At 32.1% G+C, this 19,804-nt stretch overlaps 1 protein-coding gene across 4 annotated transcripts in view; it reads right to left on the minus strand.

Moving 5' to 3' along the window:
* Positions 1-9,819, minus strand: part of LOC120074416 (kinesin-like protein KIN-14L) — a 13,575-nt gene extending 3,756 nt beyond the window's left edge. The window contains exons 1-14 of one of the 4 annotated variants that reach the window (XM_039027536.1): positions 9,572-9,819; positions 6,023-6,116; positions 5,618-5,775; positions 5,362-5,508; positions 5,041-5,275; positions 4,596-4,687; positions 4,430-4,501; positions 3,839-3,943; positions 2,584-2,658; positions 1,951-2,032; positions 1,178-1,273; positions 901-1,074; positions 714-820; positions 422-597 (exon numbers count right to left, since the gene is read on the minus strand). In XM_039027536.1, the coding sequence (XP_038883464.1) occupies positions 422-597; positions 714-820; positions 901-1,074; positions 1,178-1,273; positions 1,951-2,032; positions 2,584-2,658; positions 3,839-3,943; positions 4,430-4,501; positions 4,596-4,687; positions 5,041-5,275; positions 5,362-5,508; positions 5,618-5,775; positions 6,023-6,095 (1,592 nt within the window). In that variant the 5' untranslated portion in view covers positions 6,096-6,116; positions 9,572-9,819. Of the gene's footprint in view, positions 1-421; positions 598-713; positions 821-900; positions 1,075-1,177; positions 1,274-1,950; positions 2,033-2,583; positions 2,659-3,838; positions 3,947-4,429; positions 4,502-4,595; positions 4,688-5,040; positions 5,276-5,361; positions 5,509-5,617; positions 5,776-6,022; positions 6,122-9,571 lie in introns of all 4 variants that reach the window. The other 3 variants (XM_039027534.1, XM_039027535.1, XM_039027537.1) reach the window with 3 other exon arrangements.
* Between the last annotated feature and the right edge of the window lie 9,985 nt (positions 9,820-19,804).

Consider the following 19,804-nt stretch of genomic DNA (forward strand, 5'->3'; position numbering starts at 1 on the left):
TTTTTTTTTTTTTTGTAGAAACAGAATCTGGGCAGATCAGAAAAGATTTGGCAAAAACACAAGGTTAGCACACCATTTTTTGGCTACTTTGGGTCTCAATCGATTTTAATCTATGTACTTTTAAATGTCCAAATTTACCCCAGTACTTCTAATAAATCTTAAATTTAATCTTTCGACATAAAATTTTATAGAAATGGTAATAATAATTTTATGCAAGAAAAGACACTATGTGAATATGTTTACATATTAATAAAAATAACCATAAACTAAAAGTAGGGACTATTTTCAAGATCCATACTATTGGGACTAAATTTGGACCTTTGAAAATATAGGAACTAAAATAGAACAAGTCTCATACAAGAAGGACCAAGATGGTATTTTAACCCAAAAAATATAATAGAATAGACAGCAGTCAGGATATTTGGTATTTGATGATTCTGCAACAAGAAGGTCTCGTACTTGTTCATTGTAAATTTCGACCATCTGGACATTGATTTCATAGTCTATGTCCTTCCTTACATTCTGGATCTGGAATAGATCATTAAGAGCTAGATAATTAATTCCGAAGTCTTTGTCAGCTCCTCCAGACGGACCATTCTGTTAGCATACAATACATTTTAGAAGGGCGAACTTGCACGTTGGTTAAAATTATAAGTCACTTGATGGAGATGGGAGAAATGCTTGAGATGAAATATTAAATGTGGATATCTTACCATGGTGTGTGTTTTTCCTGATCCAGTTTGACCATAGGCAAATATGCATACGTTGTAGCCGTCCATGACGGATCTAATTAATGGTTGAATATCCTTAAAAACATCATCTAAACAACATAGATAAACGAAGCACTTTGGTCACCTAACAAACAGCAGTAACATTATAAAGTACCATTAGTGATTGTACCTTGCTTTGCAGCTGGGGCAAATACACGATTAAATCGAAAAACCTTCCTTCCATCTTTTTTGGATTTTAATGGATCCGAGATCATTAGTGAACCATCCTCCCCAATAAATTCTATCACATTTTTTGATAAACAATTGAACGAGGGCCTTACTCTGCAGTAAACTCGAATATTGCCTGAATAAAAATAAATTACGACCATTATGAATAGCTCAAGGTTCCCCAATCAAAGTAGTAGTCAAAAGATTGTTAGTACGTTTGTATCGTTAAGCATACTAACCCTTTAGATCCTGAACAATGTTATACAAGCTTCTGTTCTCCTGAACCACACTATGATAACCAAGAGCAGCATTTGATAGTTCCTGCACTAGATTTTCTGAAAGCCAAAATAAACAACTTGGAAATTATCGATGAGTCAATCTTGAAAGTAAGTATTAATAATTCAACCTTGGTTTAGCATCTATGTGTAGAAGAAAAAGGGGGGGGGCAAATATTGGTAATAAGAATAACACTTATGACCAGTGTTTTAAAATGCCCTCCCTAACACGGGCATAGGTATGCTGAGGCACCATACTCAAATGTAGCATCTCGTCTTGAAAAGGCGAGGCTCACAAAATAAGATGCACCTTAACCGCATGCCGTTTGTGAAGCCCCAACGCTCAAAGCTCTGGGCCATGGAGATTTTTCATTATTTTTAAAAATAATAATTATTAGAGTTTTTCCTTTTTTATTAACTAAAAAATCAAATTTACTAAGCCTATACGAAAATTTTCTAGTGTTTAGGGATCTTTTTTACATATTTCCACTTCAACTATGCTTCTCTTCTTTATGTAGTACTTTTATGCACACAATAAAAAGTTTGCGTCTCCTTTTGCACCTTGCGCTTAAGCCCCATAAGACTATAGCGCTTTATTGCACCTTGAGCTTTAAAAAACCCTGCTTATGACTAATTGTAAAATGTTCATGAAAAATAATTACAACTCAAGGCATTTTCACGTGTAGGGCATCAATAGTTCAAATAAAGGAAAAGAGTTCTTCTAATTGTAAAAATACCCAAGTCTTTCAAGTCCCTTTGTAACTGCAACTGCAGGTCATGAAATTCCCCTTTTGTCTTAGATAAAAGGGCTTTGAGATCCTGTATGATAAAGAAGATATTATATTAACAATCCAACTTTATATGCACATACTTGCAACAATTCTTTACTCTTGTAATGCATTACTTGCAGTTTCAAATGGGATCTGCTCATGTTTAAAATATTTGAAAGTATATAATCCAACCAGACGGAATTGATAAAAGCATATTCCTTTTTTTTTATATAAGAAACCATTTCATTGATAGATGAAATATCCAAAGAGTACAAACAGATAAATCACATAAAGAGATGCATGAAGATCCATGGGGAAACCCCAAACATAAGAAAAAGAAACCAAAACCAAGGGTAAAGGGGATGACAAAAGGGAGAGGAAAAACAGAATGATATACGACGGATTATCAATGTATGATCCTTAATACAAACCAAACAAAATAATAATTGTCCATACGGAGAGAAATCCATCAAGAGAGATGAAAGTATATTTATAGTCATATTTAAAAATTAATNATATATCATATCCAACACATCAGGAGATTACAATGAATATAATAAATATCATATACTATATTAGATGAGAAAGATAGGAAATTACCAAAAGCTCCCTCTCTTGAACACAAAATAATTTGTGGTGATTGCAGCTTTTCCTTTTGAAGCATGCTCTGAATCGCTTTAAGGAAAATGCATAAGCTGATATTAGCATATTTGATAAGTCGTTATTAAATTATATTATGCAAGTCATTTAGGCTCATTGGATAATTATTTTCTTTAAAGCTGTTTATTATTTTTTTCCCTTTAAAGCTGTTTTTTACTAATTTACTAAAATTAAATAAAAGAAACTCCTAATTAAACATAAAATTAAAAGCAAAGTACAGAAAAAGAAAACAAACACTTCTTCCTCATCCTATAATTCTTCTTCTTAAACCAAAAGTAAACATCCGAAAAAATCAATTAATTAAAAAATTCTACTCAAATCCCAAGCCTCCTAGCACAAAAACATAAAAAGATGGGGTGGAGAGAAAAAGCAAATCACACACAATTTGTGAGATAAATTATAATAAAAATTAAAAAGAACATTGATTAAAAAACAAATATACAATTAAAAAAATTGCAACATAAAATTAATTTTACTGATGAGTAAGCCCTAACTTTAAACTAATAATTGTATCATTTAGATTGCTGAACTTGAAATCAAATGATACCTTGTTTTTCAAAAAAAGAAAAAGAAAAAAAAAAAAAGAAAAAGAAAACATTAAGATTCTGGTTTAGTAGCCATTGACACACTCATTCACTTAAATATGGAGGTTCAAATCCACATAACTGGTTATACTAAAGAACGTCATATTCAATAACATGTGAGGTAGGGATTCGAACCTTTGACCTCTTGATCGAGAGTTTAGACTTTTATGTTAGTTGAATTGTGCTTGTAATGGTTATGTAAAACTTTTTTAAATACAAAGGTTTGAGAAAGATAATAAAATTACATGGATAGGAAAACTCATTAGTATTAGTCATCATCTACTTATTGCTCTATTTTCTTATACTTGCATATAAGTAATAATTTTTCTTCCTACGTTGGTAGGACTTTGCAAGACTATTAATTTTTTTAGGTAAAATTAACTTAATTTGATCTAGATCATTAACAAAGGATATAAACTGATTCACTTATGAAACTAATTATTAATTTCTCCCTTATCTATTTTAACAAATATGCACTAATGTAGTTTGCCCTCATTTTTGAGATTAAGTTGACAAATTTTGAAATTGAAACAACGCCTTAAAAGACTTGGTTACATGTTAAGAAAAAGAAAACAATATAGTTCAAAGAAAGTAAAACAGATGATGCATACCTGTGAACTATCAAGGTCCGAAATGTCATCTAATACTGTATCAAAATGAGCAAGGGGGCTGCTCCTTTCTTTTAATTCAACTAAAGTTGTATCAATCTTTGTATTCTTCTTTTTCGTGGAAGATTGGAGGAAAAAAAAAAAGTAAAAGTATTTCAGTTATAATAGAATTTTATTGAAAATATACTTGGCAAGGGCGAAAAGAAAAGAGAGATTAAGATGAACAAGATCCTGTTTTCGAAAGACGAGCAGTTGAGCTTTCCGGTTGAAAACCAAATAATGGAAGTAGTTGTAATTAAATAAATACAGTTCTTCTATAACGGTTAAAATTTAAAGTCATACGATAATGATTATGTGCATCATTCCTAATAACAAGAATACTAAATTATGTGCAACATCCTAATAACAAGGAAACTAATTAAAGTAGTAGCCTACGATGACACTAGGTGGAAAAATGTCCCTTTCATTCATCACAATTCACAATGAGTTCACTCATTGCAACTGAGCATCTTTGACTTCTTTAGCGATGTTAAAAATGGGATTTTAGAGAAAATTAGTAAGAGTAAGAGATTTTCACAATCAAAGCAAACTGACCTCTGAAAAGTTTTCTTGAAGCGATTCTTTTGAACAATTTGATACAATACTTTGGAATAACCTTACTGCATCCTGTGTATAAGCTACGAATTCATAAAAGGAAAACAAAATCCACTAAAAGCTATCTGTATAATCAGTAATGAATAGTAAGAAGCTTTCAGTCGACCTTATCTCGATTTCTCAAAGATGCAAGAAGATTCCCATCAAAATTCTCCTTTTCCTGAACTAGGGAATCAACAAGTGACTTGACAATTAACTCTAGAAAAGTCAAAGAAAACCCATTGTTAGAGTACAATAAAACATGTCTTGAGGTGTTGATATTCTATAGCTGTAGATCTCATATGTACCTAACAAATATTTTCCATATATTCCTATACATGAAGAGTAAGCAATTCTTTTGTTGTCCAAAAGAGAACAGTGATCTCGTGAACTAATGTTGCAGCTTATTCTTTGGGAAACATTACCAAATTTCCATAAACCTCAGTTATTATAGGAGTAACTATCTAATTGAAACGTTATCAAACTATCTCCTATGCATCATCCCGTTAACTTGGCTGGAATATCTACAGTAAAACTGTACAAGCATAAAATGTAGGAAAGGATGGTTAAACCTTCAAGTTTTTCACTCCCAACAAGTCGCTTTTCACACGTGGCAGACATATCCAAGCGTCTACAAGAGTCCAATGTGACTGTGGACAAAGGTCTTGGATGCGTCCTGTTGGAGGAATGCAAAAGCAGAGGAGATTTCACATGTTTGTGAAATCCATTTTCATTACTCATCTGCTTCGACTCATGAAGAGATTTCAGAGCCAACACACAATCCACTATCTTCGCTTCAAATGTATCCTGATCAGTTCAGTCATGGTTCCATGTTTCAGTTATTCATATAATAACAATTAAAAAAAAAACATATATTCAGAATGAAAAAGCACCCTTTCTAGATCTGAAGCTTCAAAAGCAGGTAGATTCAGCTCTTTCGCTGCAACCAAAAAATTTCGAACGTTCTCAAAGTATTGATAGGCAGGCAATGGCTGACAGTCCCACGTAAGTGATTGTAAAGAACATGGATTATCCACCACCTTCAATTTATTCACCAGAATATGGTAAGGATGCGTAGAAGAATAATAGATTCAAAAAAGATAGAGGTCATACAAGCTCCAAAAAGAAAATCAACAATAACTACAAAACCTTGGGCACTGCTCCTGGTTGAATCTTGTTAATTGCATTGCACAAGATCAAACCATTTCTCAAACAAGAAATAAACTCCACCTCCGATGGCTGATTTGGCAGGCCTAGTGGGCCAACAAAGCTGTCAAGCCACCTGACAGCTTCATACCGCCTCCAAGCTGTAAAATTAATCAACTTCACTTGAATTACCCTATGGATTACATTCTCAAATATAAACGATTGTGTCTATTCAAAATCTAGAAAAACACAGGAATCAAGAACAGACTACGAGGACCACCAGTTGACTGCGTGAAGTAAAATTCACATAAATGGATAATGAATAGATCAACGAGACTTCAGTACAACTATACTATTTGGATGAATAAAAGTAAAATGAGAGGAACGAGGAAGAAAAAGAAAACCAACCAGCTTCTTCAGCTTTTCTTGACGCGAGAGTCAAACTAAAACCATGGAGCCCATTTCTTGAAGAATCATCCATTGAAACGCAACCTTCTTGCTTCTATTCTATCAAAGAGAATATGAATGAGCAACAGTGACTAATTGGTACATTGCTCGTTTGCCATGGCTATCGAAAGTACGAAAACAAAAACTTAGGACGGTTTGGTAGAGAATTCATATTATGTTTTATCTTTTCGGATTCATTGAGTTCAACAAATATGCGTTTAATAGACAATTTGGATTTTGTTTCTAAAAACTGTTTTCAGATTCTGTGATTCAAACGTGTAAATTCTGAAAACAACATTTTTATGTTTTTATTAAATCCAGATTTTGAATTTTGAAATTTAAAGTGCTATTAAACAAAGATAAAAACACTTAGAACTACAATATGTCATATTATAAACTTAATTCGTTTTTTGAAGAGTAAAACATGTATTATGTAATGTATTATAAATTATATCATATGACAAAATAATAATTATACAAAAAAATTTAACATAAAATATGTTCATAAATAAATTAATAGTAGTTTATTGTTAATCTAATATTCAGTTTGTAACTTCAACAAGTTTTATGATTTATAAATATAATATCAATCACATTTTAAAAAATTATTCAAACTAGAATCTTGTTTTGAATCTGCTACCAAACACATATTTGAAAACATGAAATACAACTCTGTTTTCATTGAATCCCTTGTTTTCAAATTTTTGTTTTCAAATTCTCTACCAAACAGGCCCTTATACTTTCAAGTGTCCAATTTTAATTCATGTACCTTTATGTTATTTATCATTCCATACTGCTTGATTATGTTGATTTTTTCAAAAACTTTTTTGTTATTTAGTAGTTTTACCATAAGTTTTGAAAATATATTCACATATTATATTTTCTGACATGAAAATTACTATTATTATTTAGCCAATTTCAATAATAATTAATTGAAAAAATAAATTTAAGATTTATTAAAATTACAGGAGTAAAAATTGAATACTTCAAAATACTAAAATTAAATAAACCTCAAATACAACCAATAGTGTGAATATTTCATATGAATTCTAATATAGAATTTGGATGGAAATGAGATAAAGAAAAGTACATGTTTGATTCTTGAGGTTTGAATTATGGTGCATTTGAATCCTTAAGTTTTCAAACTCCACCACTTTATCCTTAAAGTTTGAATTTGGTTTTATTTTCATCCCTCCATTAATTACTAATGGAAAGTTAACATGTCACTTATTTTTTATTAAAAACATTATTTTTCTAATCTTTTAATTATTAAAATTTAAAATATTTTTTATTTTTCTTTTTATTGTTCTTTTTATCTCTCTTCTTTCTTCCTGTTTCCTCTTCTTTCTCCATCTCTCTCCCCATCTTCTTCCTTCACAATCAATATTCAATGGCATCTACCACTGCTTGTAGCTCTTGTTGCCACTAGGGCTGTAACTGTTTTCCTTTTGTCTTCTACCACTTCCCCTCCTCTCATTTGTTCTTTTTCTTTATTAAAAAGAAAATGCAAAAAGAAGGGAAAAAAAAAAAGAACAACCCTACAATTCTATCTCTAATCTCTTCCTTCAAAAAAACAATAATTGCATGCCCCATCTTCTTCTCACTCTCTTCTCTAGCGACATCGTTTCCCTAAAGAAAGTCTTTGGGATAACAACCATTCTAATTCATAAATCTATATTTAGAATATCCATATTCCTTAAAGTTTGTCAACACATTGTCCATGTAAGAGAAAACATACAAGTGGCACCCCCAGTCTAAGATTCAAAATCCAAATTCGACACCTCACAACCCTGAAATCCATTGTGACCTAACTACGCCGCTCATAATCAACTTCTTATTAGTTGACAAAGTTACATAGATCCATCTTTCTTCCTTAACAAATAAAATTGGTTCGCTCCGAGATAAAACATTAGGGCGTATGAAAACATTGTTAAATAGTTTATGTATCTATGACTTGGACTACTTTAATTCAACTATAGGAACTTCTTGCTATCAACTCAAGTTCTATTCTCAAGTCCACCTCTTGTGTCAATGGTGATCTTGGAAGATCTAAGTTACCTTACTGTCACAAACACAACTTATTGTTTCCTTTGAGCAATATTACTTTTCCCTATTCTAATCAACATGATGGTATCACCAGTTTCTAGTTATCACACATGCCCAAAGTCAAAATCTCTTAAGCTTTCTAATACTTCCAACGATTTACCTTTTCACTAATTAAGTCTCAACCTTTCATCTCAATAGTTCCTAAACAACTATTGTTTCCAAACAACTCCATCTAAAAGATTTTTCCCTTCAACTCCTCTGCGACTCAAAAGAAGCTTATCAAGCACTGTTCGACGCTTCTAAAGGGTGGAGTAGGATCTTTGTCATAAGGAGGTTGAGACTGTGGATCATTTATTTTTACACTGTGATTTCGCTTCCAAAGGATGGAGTTGGATCTTTGATTTGGGGATAGATGGGTGTCTCCCCAAGAAGATTGATGATTGGACGATGGATGGCTTAAATGGTGGTAGCTTTTGTGGAAAAGGAAAAATCCTTTGGAGATGTGCTACTCACGTGTTTTTGTAGCATCTTTGGAATGAAAGGAATAGTAGGATGTTTCAAGATAAGTTTATTTCTTTTGATTCTTTTTGGGCTCTCGAGCAACATACTTCTTGGTGGTGTACAAACTGCACAAAGTTCTTTTGTAATTATAGCCTTCTCATGATTATTAACAATTGGAGAGCTTTTCTTGTTTAAGTTTGTGGGAGCGGTCTTCTCTGTCTTTCTTCTTTTTAATATAAGTATTGGTTTTTATTAAAAAATAATAAAAATAAAAATAAAAATCAATGCTTACTTGTCCCTACTTAATCTTTTATTCTTGAAAAGAAGAATATCACGCTAACGCTAAGTTCCACGGCCATCAACCTAAGCAAGCTATTTATTCAACCAAAACATACTAAAGATCCAAAGTTTTAAGTAGTAACAAGATTGCTTATACCAATTCTGAAGGCTCGTAAACATCCAAGTCCTATCTTAGAAACCAAATCATACTTAAGTACTTGTACTTAGGAGTCCCAACACGTTAATATCTTTTATCTTTCCAAGATAATAAAACCTTTCTTAAATACTTTTCTTTTCTTCACGCTTATTATTGTTTAGGCCAACAAAAAATTAAGGTGCTTTTTTCACTTTTTAAGTGTCTCATATACTCATTATACAAAGTATGGCTCTACTTAACTACTTTCTTTCAAATTCAAAATTTTCATAAAATATTTTTCCTTCTTTCCACAAGTTGCCTTTGCCAATTAAGGGTTATAAACTCAAACTACAGCAACAATAACTAATCCAAAATGGTTTCGAAGCCTTAATACTTACTAAAAAAGGGTGCCAAAAAGCTCTCAATCGTGATAGACCAGCTTAACTCTTCCTTTAAACACGAATCCAACATCCAAATACCAGATATAAACCAGCACTAATCAAGAACACAAAAGAAAACTCGTCAAAACTTGAAAAGGAAACTATTACCGGCGAAGACTGACGGCGGGTTACGGCAAGGGAGACGCCGGAAACGCGTGGTGGCAGCGGCTGGAGGAGAGCAAATAGAGGGAGAGAAAGAAAGAACACAAAGGTTAGAGAGAGAGAAAGAGCCGTGAGCCCCTTCCCGGCGGCTGGAGGCGACGAAGAGCGGCTGTGATCGGTGGGAGGTGAGCGGCGTTTGAGTGAGAGAGAGGAAATGGCTGCGTGCGTGAGAAAAAAAGGGTAAACGAGAAACTGCCAACTTATTCTTTTGATTTCTTTTTTAAAACCCATGTAACGTATATATATTTCAAATTTAAACCTACACTTTTCCCTCTTACATTTCAAATGTTCCAAACTTCTTAAATATTTTATTCAATAAGATACTCAAATATACCAATTCTCTCTCTAAATTTGCTCAAATTTAGGTTCAAAAATCTAAAATTAAAGAAGTAAAAATTTATATTTTGAAATAATGGGCTTGAGATGTTACAAAGTTGAATTGCATAAACATTATTACATATTATCAGAGGACTAAACACATGTTTTAGTTTAGTTCCAGTAGAACTAGAAGCTAAGAAATACAGACACGGATACAGATACATGATATGAATACGATACGATACGGCGATACATTAATTTCTAAAAAATTAAGATATGGATACATTGAAGATACGTTATATGCATATATATATATATATATATATATATATGTGTGTGTGTGTGTAATTAATTGCTATAATACTTATTTTAAGTTAGATTAAAGTAGATCCAAGAAGAGAATGAAAACTTGAAAAAAAATTCCAGTAACGTCGAGTGATTTTGAGCGACTAGAGTAGACGGTAGGAAAGAAGTAGAAGATGAAGATTGAAGAATGAAATTGAGGATAAAGGGGTATGAATCATGATTTAAATAGCGAGAGAAAATGGAAGAATAAAGATTTAATTACGTTTCAGATTTTTTTAAATTTTTTATGTTTTTATCATTTTAAATTTATTTTGTCTTAGATTGCTCAATTTAAGTGAACTTTTATATTTGGAAGTGATTTTAAAATGGTTAAAATTATTTTTGTTATTTTCAAAATCACGGTGAAACATGTTTAATCCTTCAAAACTAATTTTGACGATATAAAAATTGCATTTAAAAGTGTAAAATTAAAAACTAAATTAAGTTTGAGTATTAAAAATGTGTTTTCGAATGATTTTAAAAATGAAAAAAAAAAAAACGTATTTTTTTATGATTTTAAAATCACTCCTAAACATGCACTAAAATAAAATGGGTTGTGGGTTGGGTTTTTTAAGTGGTTGGGCTTAAATTTGAAAAAAAAAAAAAAATTGACCCATGTATCTGGAAGCATATACATGTATCTGAAAATTTAAATAAAAAAAAAAAAAAAATCAGATACTTCAAATCACGTATCAGACACGTATCTACCACATATCTGGACGTATTCATGGTAAAAAATCAGATATCGATTCTCTGAATAATTAGAAGTATCTATACTTCCTAGACTAGAAGCTAATGTTTTATATTCATGTTTGGTAGAACTTCGAGAGACGATAGATTGACGTGAGGAAAAAGTGCAAAAACAACAATATTATCAATAAAGGCTAGAGCGAAAAAAATCGATTTCGTCTAGATCTTTAGTGGAATAAACAGACTAATTATGTATTTCATTCTTTGTGATTATGAACTCATTGTTGTCATTTAAAATTTTCTGATATTGTGACATAAACTAATCAACTTTTAGGTGAGGATTAAGGATGGTGTTATGAACCTAAGTTTATAATTGAAGCGTTATTGTTTAATCCATTTGTTTTATATGTGTTATCTGTTTAATATTGATGTATGTGTGGTGTGGCCAACCTGCATGAATAGTTTGTATGATTTTTGGAGGAAAAAATTGTAAAGGTAAGTTACTTCTAAAATTTGGTAGCCTCTTAATTGGGTTAATAAGTGGCTAAGTGAGAAGGTTGGGAATACCTATTCACCTAAAGCACAAAATTGTAGGATTGACGATGGCAACCCACAACCAAAGAGGGTGAATAAGGGAGCAAACAAGCTTTATTCAAGCTAATTAAACTTTTTACTGATGTGTGCTTAATTAAATAAATTAATAATTTTTTTTTTGTTACAAGTAATTTAAACAAGAAATTGACATAAATAGATTCAAACATCCAAATTAATTTTCATAACAAGATTGATAATAAATATGGAAATAAACTTCAACAACCTAAATAATCATATATGAGCAATTAATTTAAAGAACAAATATTACGATTAATATCATGTAATAAAATATTATAATAAAAAATTAATTGTAAAATTAAAGACGTATAGGGATAGAGAAATTGACACCGAAAATTTTATATTGGTTTAACATAATTTGGCCTACTCCAAGCTCGTCCTCTACTAAGAGTATTCAAATAACCCGAACAACCCAAACTACCCAACCCTTACATTTTGGATTGGGTTAGTTTTGATATTTGGTTGGATTTGGTTAAACTTTTCTATTTGTGTCGGGTTGGGTTGGGTCGAGGGTTGTCTAAAAGAAAAGCTGGGTTAACCTAACCCAACTCGAATGATATATATATCTTTATTTAAGATTTGATTACTTTGGATGAATGAATTTGTGAATTTTTAATATTTTTCTTTTAGAATTGTTATGAAGTTTATCTTTATTTAAAGTTCTAATAAATATCATAGATATTTGTTATTTAACATTTGAATTTTATAATATATTAGTTATTAATCACGTGTTGTAGATAAATTTACGTATTTTAAATTATAAAGAAAAAATAAGTTATAAACGAACAACCCAATCCAAATTTTAAGGGTTAAGTTGGATTGGGTTGAAAACTTTGTTCAGGTCTTTTGGATTAACAACCCAACCAACCCGAATTTCTAGGTTGGTTCAAAAAACACTCTCAATCTAACCTATGTACACCCCCTAGTCACTACAAACTTGACTTTTTCTAGAACTTAGATTCAAACTACTACATCATTATTTTTTTGGGAGTAAGAACAAGCTCGATCATTTCTATGATTGAAGATAAAATTGTAACAACCCTTTTTAGGATCAAGAACAACTCTTACACTAATTTGAAGATGAAGAATAAGATGTTGAAATGAGTAGATGCACAAATTTAACCTCAAACACTTTGTGAGAATAAGATTTTAACAAATAAAGGCCTCTAATGGCTACGGAAAAAAAAAACAAAAATTGAAGCTCAAAAATTTCTCCCAAATTGGAATAAGCTCTCAAGAGGTTCTTGAATCTTTAAGATTTTAAAGATTTTTTTTCAGAATTTTCAATTTTTTTCGGGCTTTACGTAGAGTTAGGATGGCAAAAATTAGCCATTACTGCCACATGTCATCGTCTGATTGGCTGCAATAGAAAATATTAATAAAAATAAAGTTTGACCGTTCAACCCAAAATATATGTTTTTTATTATTTTTCTTCTCCATGTGTCAGCATTTTATTGGTCAACATAAACTAATATCAAAATTTTCAAGTTTGACCGTTGGACTCTTATTATTATTATTGTTAAATTCTTTTTTATTTAAATAAATAAATCACCACGTGATGCAATATGATTTATCCAACATGTCACCACATTATCATCCACGCCATCTAACACATTGTCACTTTATACCGTTAGAGGTGTCACATCATCTAACACATCAACAAGTGGATTGTTAACTATCCACATATCATGTGACATATCATCAATTTGACTGTTGACTCCCCATATTGCTTACGCGTGTAGGCCCAGACTCGACGACCGCCTTGACCAGACCCATCCGTTCGCTCCAGTTGAAGCCCAGCGCACGCGTGGCCCAGCCCATTTTCAGCCCAATTCTCCTCGCCAGCCCATCCGATCCGGCCCAGCAGCTTCACTACGACCCGCGCCCAGCCGACCCAGTGACCCGCGTCCACTTCAGCTGTTGACCTGCATGCCTGATGGTGGCTCAGCTGGTCCATATGGTCTAGATCGGTCCAGTTCAAGCTGGTTTGACTAGTTTTGATCAGTTTTGGGCGGTTTTTGCTGTTTTTTGGGTGTTTGAAGCCGGTTCAAGCGATTCAAGCTAGTTCGAAGTGTTCGGAGGCGGTTCATGGCTGTTTTCTGCTTATTATTGTAATAAGTGTAGCTTTTAGCTAGCTTAGGATGCCAAAACTAATCCATTTTAGTGTGCATATTTAATTATGCATTGTGAATATATGAATTAAATAATTTATCTATTGTGTGCATATTGTATGTCATGTAGATTTAAAATCCCACTATAGGATAAGCATGTAGCATGCATTGCAAGTATCTTATAAATGTTATAATGTATAGTATGTGTGTGTAGAATTTCATGGCTTTTGATACAAGTTGTTATATTAATGCATGGAATGAATGTTTATATAATTGTTATATAAAAGAATGTTATGGATGCAAAGTATGTCTATTATTTTATAAGTTGTTATAAAACTGGATTAGACATTAAAATCCATAACAAAGATAAAAGCATGCTCACGTAGGTTAACCACTTGTTTTAATAGTTAAAATAGGTCGACATCTTGTAAAATATGGTTATAAACTCAACCGGTATATAATCTTGTTTAAGGTTGGGGTACTTAAGTTGACGTCTACAAAACACCTCCTACCTAGGGATTATGGGTGAATAATTGAACGTTGTTAACCGGTTTTATGAGCACACGTGAGGTGTTAAAATTGGTTTATCACTTAGACATCGTAGGTTAAATCCAATTATAATCGTTATACTTGGATAAACCACATAAACTTAGGTTGTTTAATTAGCCGGAACATTCCTAAGTAAAGATTTACCCAAAAACAAGTAGAACACTTCAGCGGGAGTTTAATAACATATATGATATATCGTTAGAACGCTTCAGTGGGAATTTAATAACATATATGATATGTTGTTAGAAAAATTCAGTGAGATATTAATAATATATACAATATGTTTTTTTTAGCTCTCGCGTCCCTAAGAGTTCATATCGAGATTCATGCGATGCTTCGTCACTCTAGAAGTGACCTCCATTCAGAAAGTGTTTGCATGAATTGTGATTAAGGTGAATAAGGGAAGTTGTTCACAGTAAAATCAAATATATAATGTTTTGATTTTAATTCACACGTCCCTAAAAGAGTTCACACCGTGAGATTCATACGATGCTTCGTGTCACCCTAGAAGTGACCTCCATTCGGAAAGTGTTTGCATGAATCAAGATCAAGGTGAATAAGGGGAAGTTGTTCATTAGAAAACCAAATATGTGATATATTGATTTCAATTCTCACATCCCTATAAAGTTCACACCGTGAGATTCATATGATGTTTCGTATCACCCTGGAAGTGACCTCCATTCGGAAAGTGTTCGTATGGATCAAAGATCAAGGTGAATTGGGAAAGTAGTTCATAGTAAGTGGGTGAAAGACAAGTGTCAACATGTCCTGTGGTCTCTTCCGTTGGTTTGGACCGTGAAATTCCTATGTTGTGCCTGCTAATTAGCTTTAAGCGGCCTTTGCTAGTCGTTTAACAATGGCTATCCCCTCGGAGGGTTGTAACATGGGATTCGGAACAACTCAAACTCCAAAAATAGATAGGATTTCTAAGGTCGTTTCCAACTTTGACTCTCCAATTCGGTAGTATCGTTGGGGTTGCTAATCTCTGAGATCTAAAAATGGAGGGTTACACTTACAGAATTACTAAGTGTTAATAAGTTCTTGAAAAAAAAATGGTAGCTAAATGACTATCGAAATATGAGTTATTCTGGAGATAGTATTTAGTTAAGAATGTCTTACTTTAGTGAAGGAGTATTTGACTGCCCCTCGGTAGCACTTATTCTGACACACTATAGTATCGTTGCAAAAATAATGAAATTTAGGTACATTATTACTTTGCTAAAACATGATTGAGTTTAAAAGCAATTTACTAATTAGAATTTGTTTATATTTTCAGCATGTTGAATTCTTTAAATTTACTCGTTTTCAACACTTTTTAACGGTAAATCAACATGGAAATCGAATATACTAGCAATTGATAATTTAGACTATGTTTTAATAGAGGAATGTCCTCTATCTCCCAATTCTGCTACTGACCAGAAGACACGACAAAATAAATATGATTTACTTGTCATTGAGACGTGCTTGGTGGAAAATGATAAACTAACCTAGATAATGGATTCAGGAGCAGCTAATCATATATGTACTTTTGCTCATGAAACTAGTTCCTGGAGACAACTTACAAAAGGTGAAGCAACCTTTAAGGTAGGGATCGGAGAGGTTGTTTCGGCTAAAGTAGTAGGAGATATAAAGTTATTTATTGAAGATAGACACGTTTTACTTGAAAATGTTTATTACATTCTTTTTATGGAAAGGAATTTAATTTCTATCTCATGTTTGCTAGAACAAAATTACAAAGTTTCTTTTGAATATAATGAAATGTTCATTATCTCAAAAGATAATATAGTATGTTCTGCAAATCTAGAGAATAACTTATACATGTTAAAACTGACTGAGGTAAAAGCCTTTTGAAATATAGAGATGTTTAAAAAAACTCATCATAAGAAAAGGAAAATTTCTTCAAATGTCTATCTTTGGCACCTAAGACTAGGTCACATTAATCTTAATAAGATTGGGAGATTGGTTAATAGTGGACTTCTAAACCAGATAGAATATAGCTTTTTACTGCCATGTGAATCTTGTCTTGAGGGTAAGATGACCAAAAGATCTTTTATTGGAAAAGGTCTTAGAGCCAAAGAACCTTTAGAGTTGGTACATTCAGACCTTTGTGGTCCGATGAATATTAAAGTGAGAGGGGGGTATGAATATTTCATCAGCTTCATCGATGATTATTCAAGGTATGGCTATAATTACCTAATGTATCATAAGTCTGATACACTTGAAAAGTTCAAGGAATATAAGGCAGAGGTTGAGAACCAATTAGGTAAAAAGATTAAAACACTTCGATCAGATCGAGATGGTGAGTACTGGACTTAAAATTCTAGGACTATTTGATATAACACGAAATTCAATCACAACTCACAACACCTTGCACACATCAACAAAATGGTGTTGCAAAAAGGAAAAATAGAACCCTGTTGGACATGGTTCGTTCTATGATGAGTTATACTCAGTTGCCAAGTTCTTTTTGGGGCCATGTAGTAAGAACTGCGGTGTATATATTGAACATGATTCCCTCAAAAGTGTTTCAGAAACACCTTACGAGTTATGGAGAGGACATAAAGGTAGTTTACGTCACTTCAGGATTTGGGATGCCCATCTCATATGTTGATGTAAAATCCAAAGAAGCTGGAACGCCGATCAAAGGTATGCCTATTTGTAGGCTATCTCATAGAGGCAAAACTACCTTTACAATCATTTTGAACGGTGTTCCAGCTTAGGAATATGGTTTCTTTCAAATGTGGTTTCTTTCAATACATTCCATATATTGAAATGTGGTTTCTTTCAGTAATACAACATTTCAATATAGGCAAATGTGGTTTCTTTCAGCAATACAACATTTCAATATATACATAAAAGGACCACATTCCTAAGCTGGGCAATACATTCCTGGAAATGGGCAAATGTGGTTTCTTTCAATATACGGGATAGCCTCTATGGGATGTATTACTGACTTCACCATAGAAGCTGAGTATGTACACCGAGGAGACATGATTGTCATGCAGATTGCCTCTGAAGAGAACTTGGCTGATCCATTTACAAAGGCCCTCTCGAGAGGGTATCTCTGTCCCGTCCTCGTCCCCGACCCCATCCCGATTAGGTATATATATATATATATATATTAGGTATTTAACTTTTTACATTTAGCCTAGTTTTTAATTTAGCCAAAATCTAAGTCTAACTAAAGTGTCCAAGCCCAAACCAAATATAATTTTAGGGATTTTTTTTTTTTAAAAAAAGTTCCCCATGGGGAAACAAAAGGGAAAACGGGGACCCGTTTCCCCGATGGGGAATCCTTGCCCCCGTCCCCGCCTTCAAATGGCGGGGACGAGGACGGGGAACCCTCCCTCGCCCTGCCCCACCCCGCCCCGACCCCATAGTCAAACCTAGACATATAATTGTTGGACTCCAAACCCTACTCTCCGAAAATTTAAACTTTGTAATCATATTTAGACACTGTATATGTGCATGAGTCTTTATCACAATCTTTTTGCATTGTTGATGAGTATTTCATGAATTATGGGTAAAAGTTATACTGTTGAGTAATAAAACTTAGGTTTGAGAAACTCAAATAACCTTATTTTGAGTGGTCCAAAATAGAAAGGACATTGAAAACCAAATATTTATTGACTTTAAATTTTTAGTTAAATTTTATATGGATATGTCAAATATGTTATATAAACTTATGTGTATGTTTAAAATTATTGTATAAAATATGTCATTTGGATTAAAATTTATCATAAACTACAAATCGTACATCTTATTTTCAAATATAATTCTTATTTTTGAAAGATTTGATTGAGATGCTTTTCGAATCAATTCATATTTTTATAACTTTGAATATAATTATTATATATGAAAAATTAAAGAAAGATATTTGTTTTCTTAATTGGATTGCATACTTCTAGATAAGATTTGAGTTTCTTTTAAATAAAGGTAAAATTCTCTCATATTAATATTATCTTTTATTCGTTAAGATTCTCTTCTAATAATACTATTTTATCTTTCAGATATGAGAATAAATATTCAAAATTATTCTTTAATTTTATTTGCAAAGATTCAAGATAATAAAGATTGTTTCTTAAAGTGAATTTGTTTTAATAAGATTAACAATGCATTTAGATTCAGTTGTCTATTAACTCACTCTTAATTAAAAGATTAATGAATTAGAAATAAAAATTGACTAAGAGAATCCTGTCTAAGGATTGTTCAGGCTAGGCTAAGGTATTTAAGTTGATCGCAAGGAAATACCTCTACTTGAGAACTAACGTGGGAGTTGAATTAGTCAATTTTTGTTTGGTATACTGGAATTGAAATTTATTTGATTGTTGAACATTTAAATTTGCTCACATGGATAAATTTGTGAGCTTTTGGAATATATATATATATATGTATGTATGTATGTATGTATGTATGTATATATGTATGTATGTATGTATGTATGTATGTGATAAATTCCTTTATGATAAAGTTTGAAAGTTATGCATAATAGCTAATTACTCTTCCTAAAGCTAATTTTGATTTAATACACCTGAAGCTGCATAAATCAATTAGTATTAATTGTTTTTTCCATGCACCTGTAGTTGCACTTATTTTAAATTAATAAATGTTTATAAACTAATGAGTATATATCAAACATGTTATGCTCTTGTATTAGTAGTTTGAGAAAGAAAGTTTGAAAAATTGTGATGAATATTTATCTAATATTTTTTTAGGTTGAATAAAATATACGAGCAGATGTTTCTATGAAAAAATGAATTTTGACCAAATAATATCATATCATTCCCTGAATTGAATGTTTCAATATTTAATCATTGAGGCCAGAATCATGTTAATAAAAGAAGAAGTAATTATTATACTAAAATTACCACACACATATATAGATTGTTTTCTTTAGAAGAAATTCTAAGTCTTTTATTTTAAGTTTCCACAGTTTTAAACATTTCAATGTTATGGAGGGCTTTAGTTGATAGCGGTCTTAGCACATAAAGATTGTTTTCCAGTTCAGCAGAATAAATATTGACACCATTCTTTGAAATAAATATTTTATTTACAGAGAAATATATACAATAACTTTGTTCTAATAAACACTTTACAAAAATTAAGTTCCTCTTCAAACCAAGAACTACATGTACATTTTCTAGCAAAATATATTTATTCTAGTTAATTGGAGACCTCCCACTGCCACTGCTGAGATGACATGCCTAGCTCCAACCTATTATCATCTTCCTAGCTTCTAGTTGCCGCCAGGAATTAATTCCCTAAAATGAAGAACAAACATGGTTAGTGGCACTCGAGTTAATTATCTAGGTCGAATCATCATTCTCAACTAAATAGGTTTCCAAAACAAGCAAATCATATTTACCTTGCTTGGCTTTCTTCTTTTCTGTCAAGTTGGGACAATTTCTCTTCCAATGTCCCTCTTGGTTGCAATGGAAATATATTCCTTTGGCTTTCTTGCCATTTTGGGCAGCAACTGGTGGGTTAGCTTTCCCCTTTCCACCTTTCTTCTTCTTCCACTTTACAAAGGCCAAACCTCTGTGGAACTTCTCAG

Source organism: Benincasa hispida, chromosome 3 (assembly GCF_009727055.1).
Source record: "Benincasa hispida cultivar B227 chromosome 3, ASM972705v1, whole genome shotgun sequence".
NCBI classification, from domain to species: Eukaryota; Viridiplantae; Streptophyta; class Magnoliopsida; order Cucurbitales; family Cucurbitaceae; genus Benincasa; species Benincasa hispida.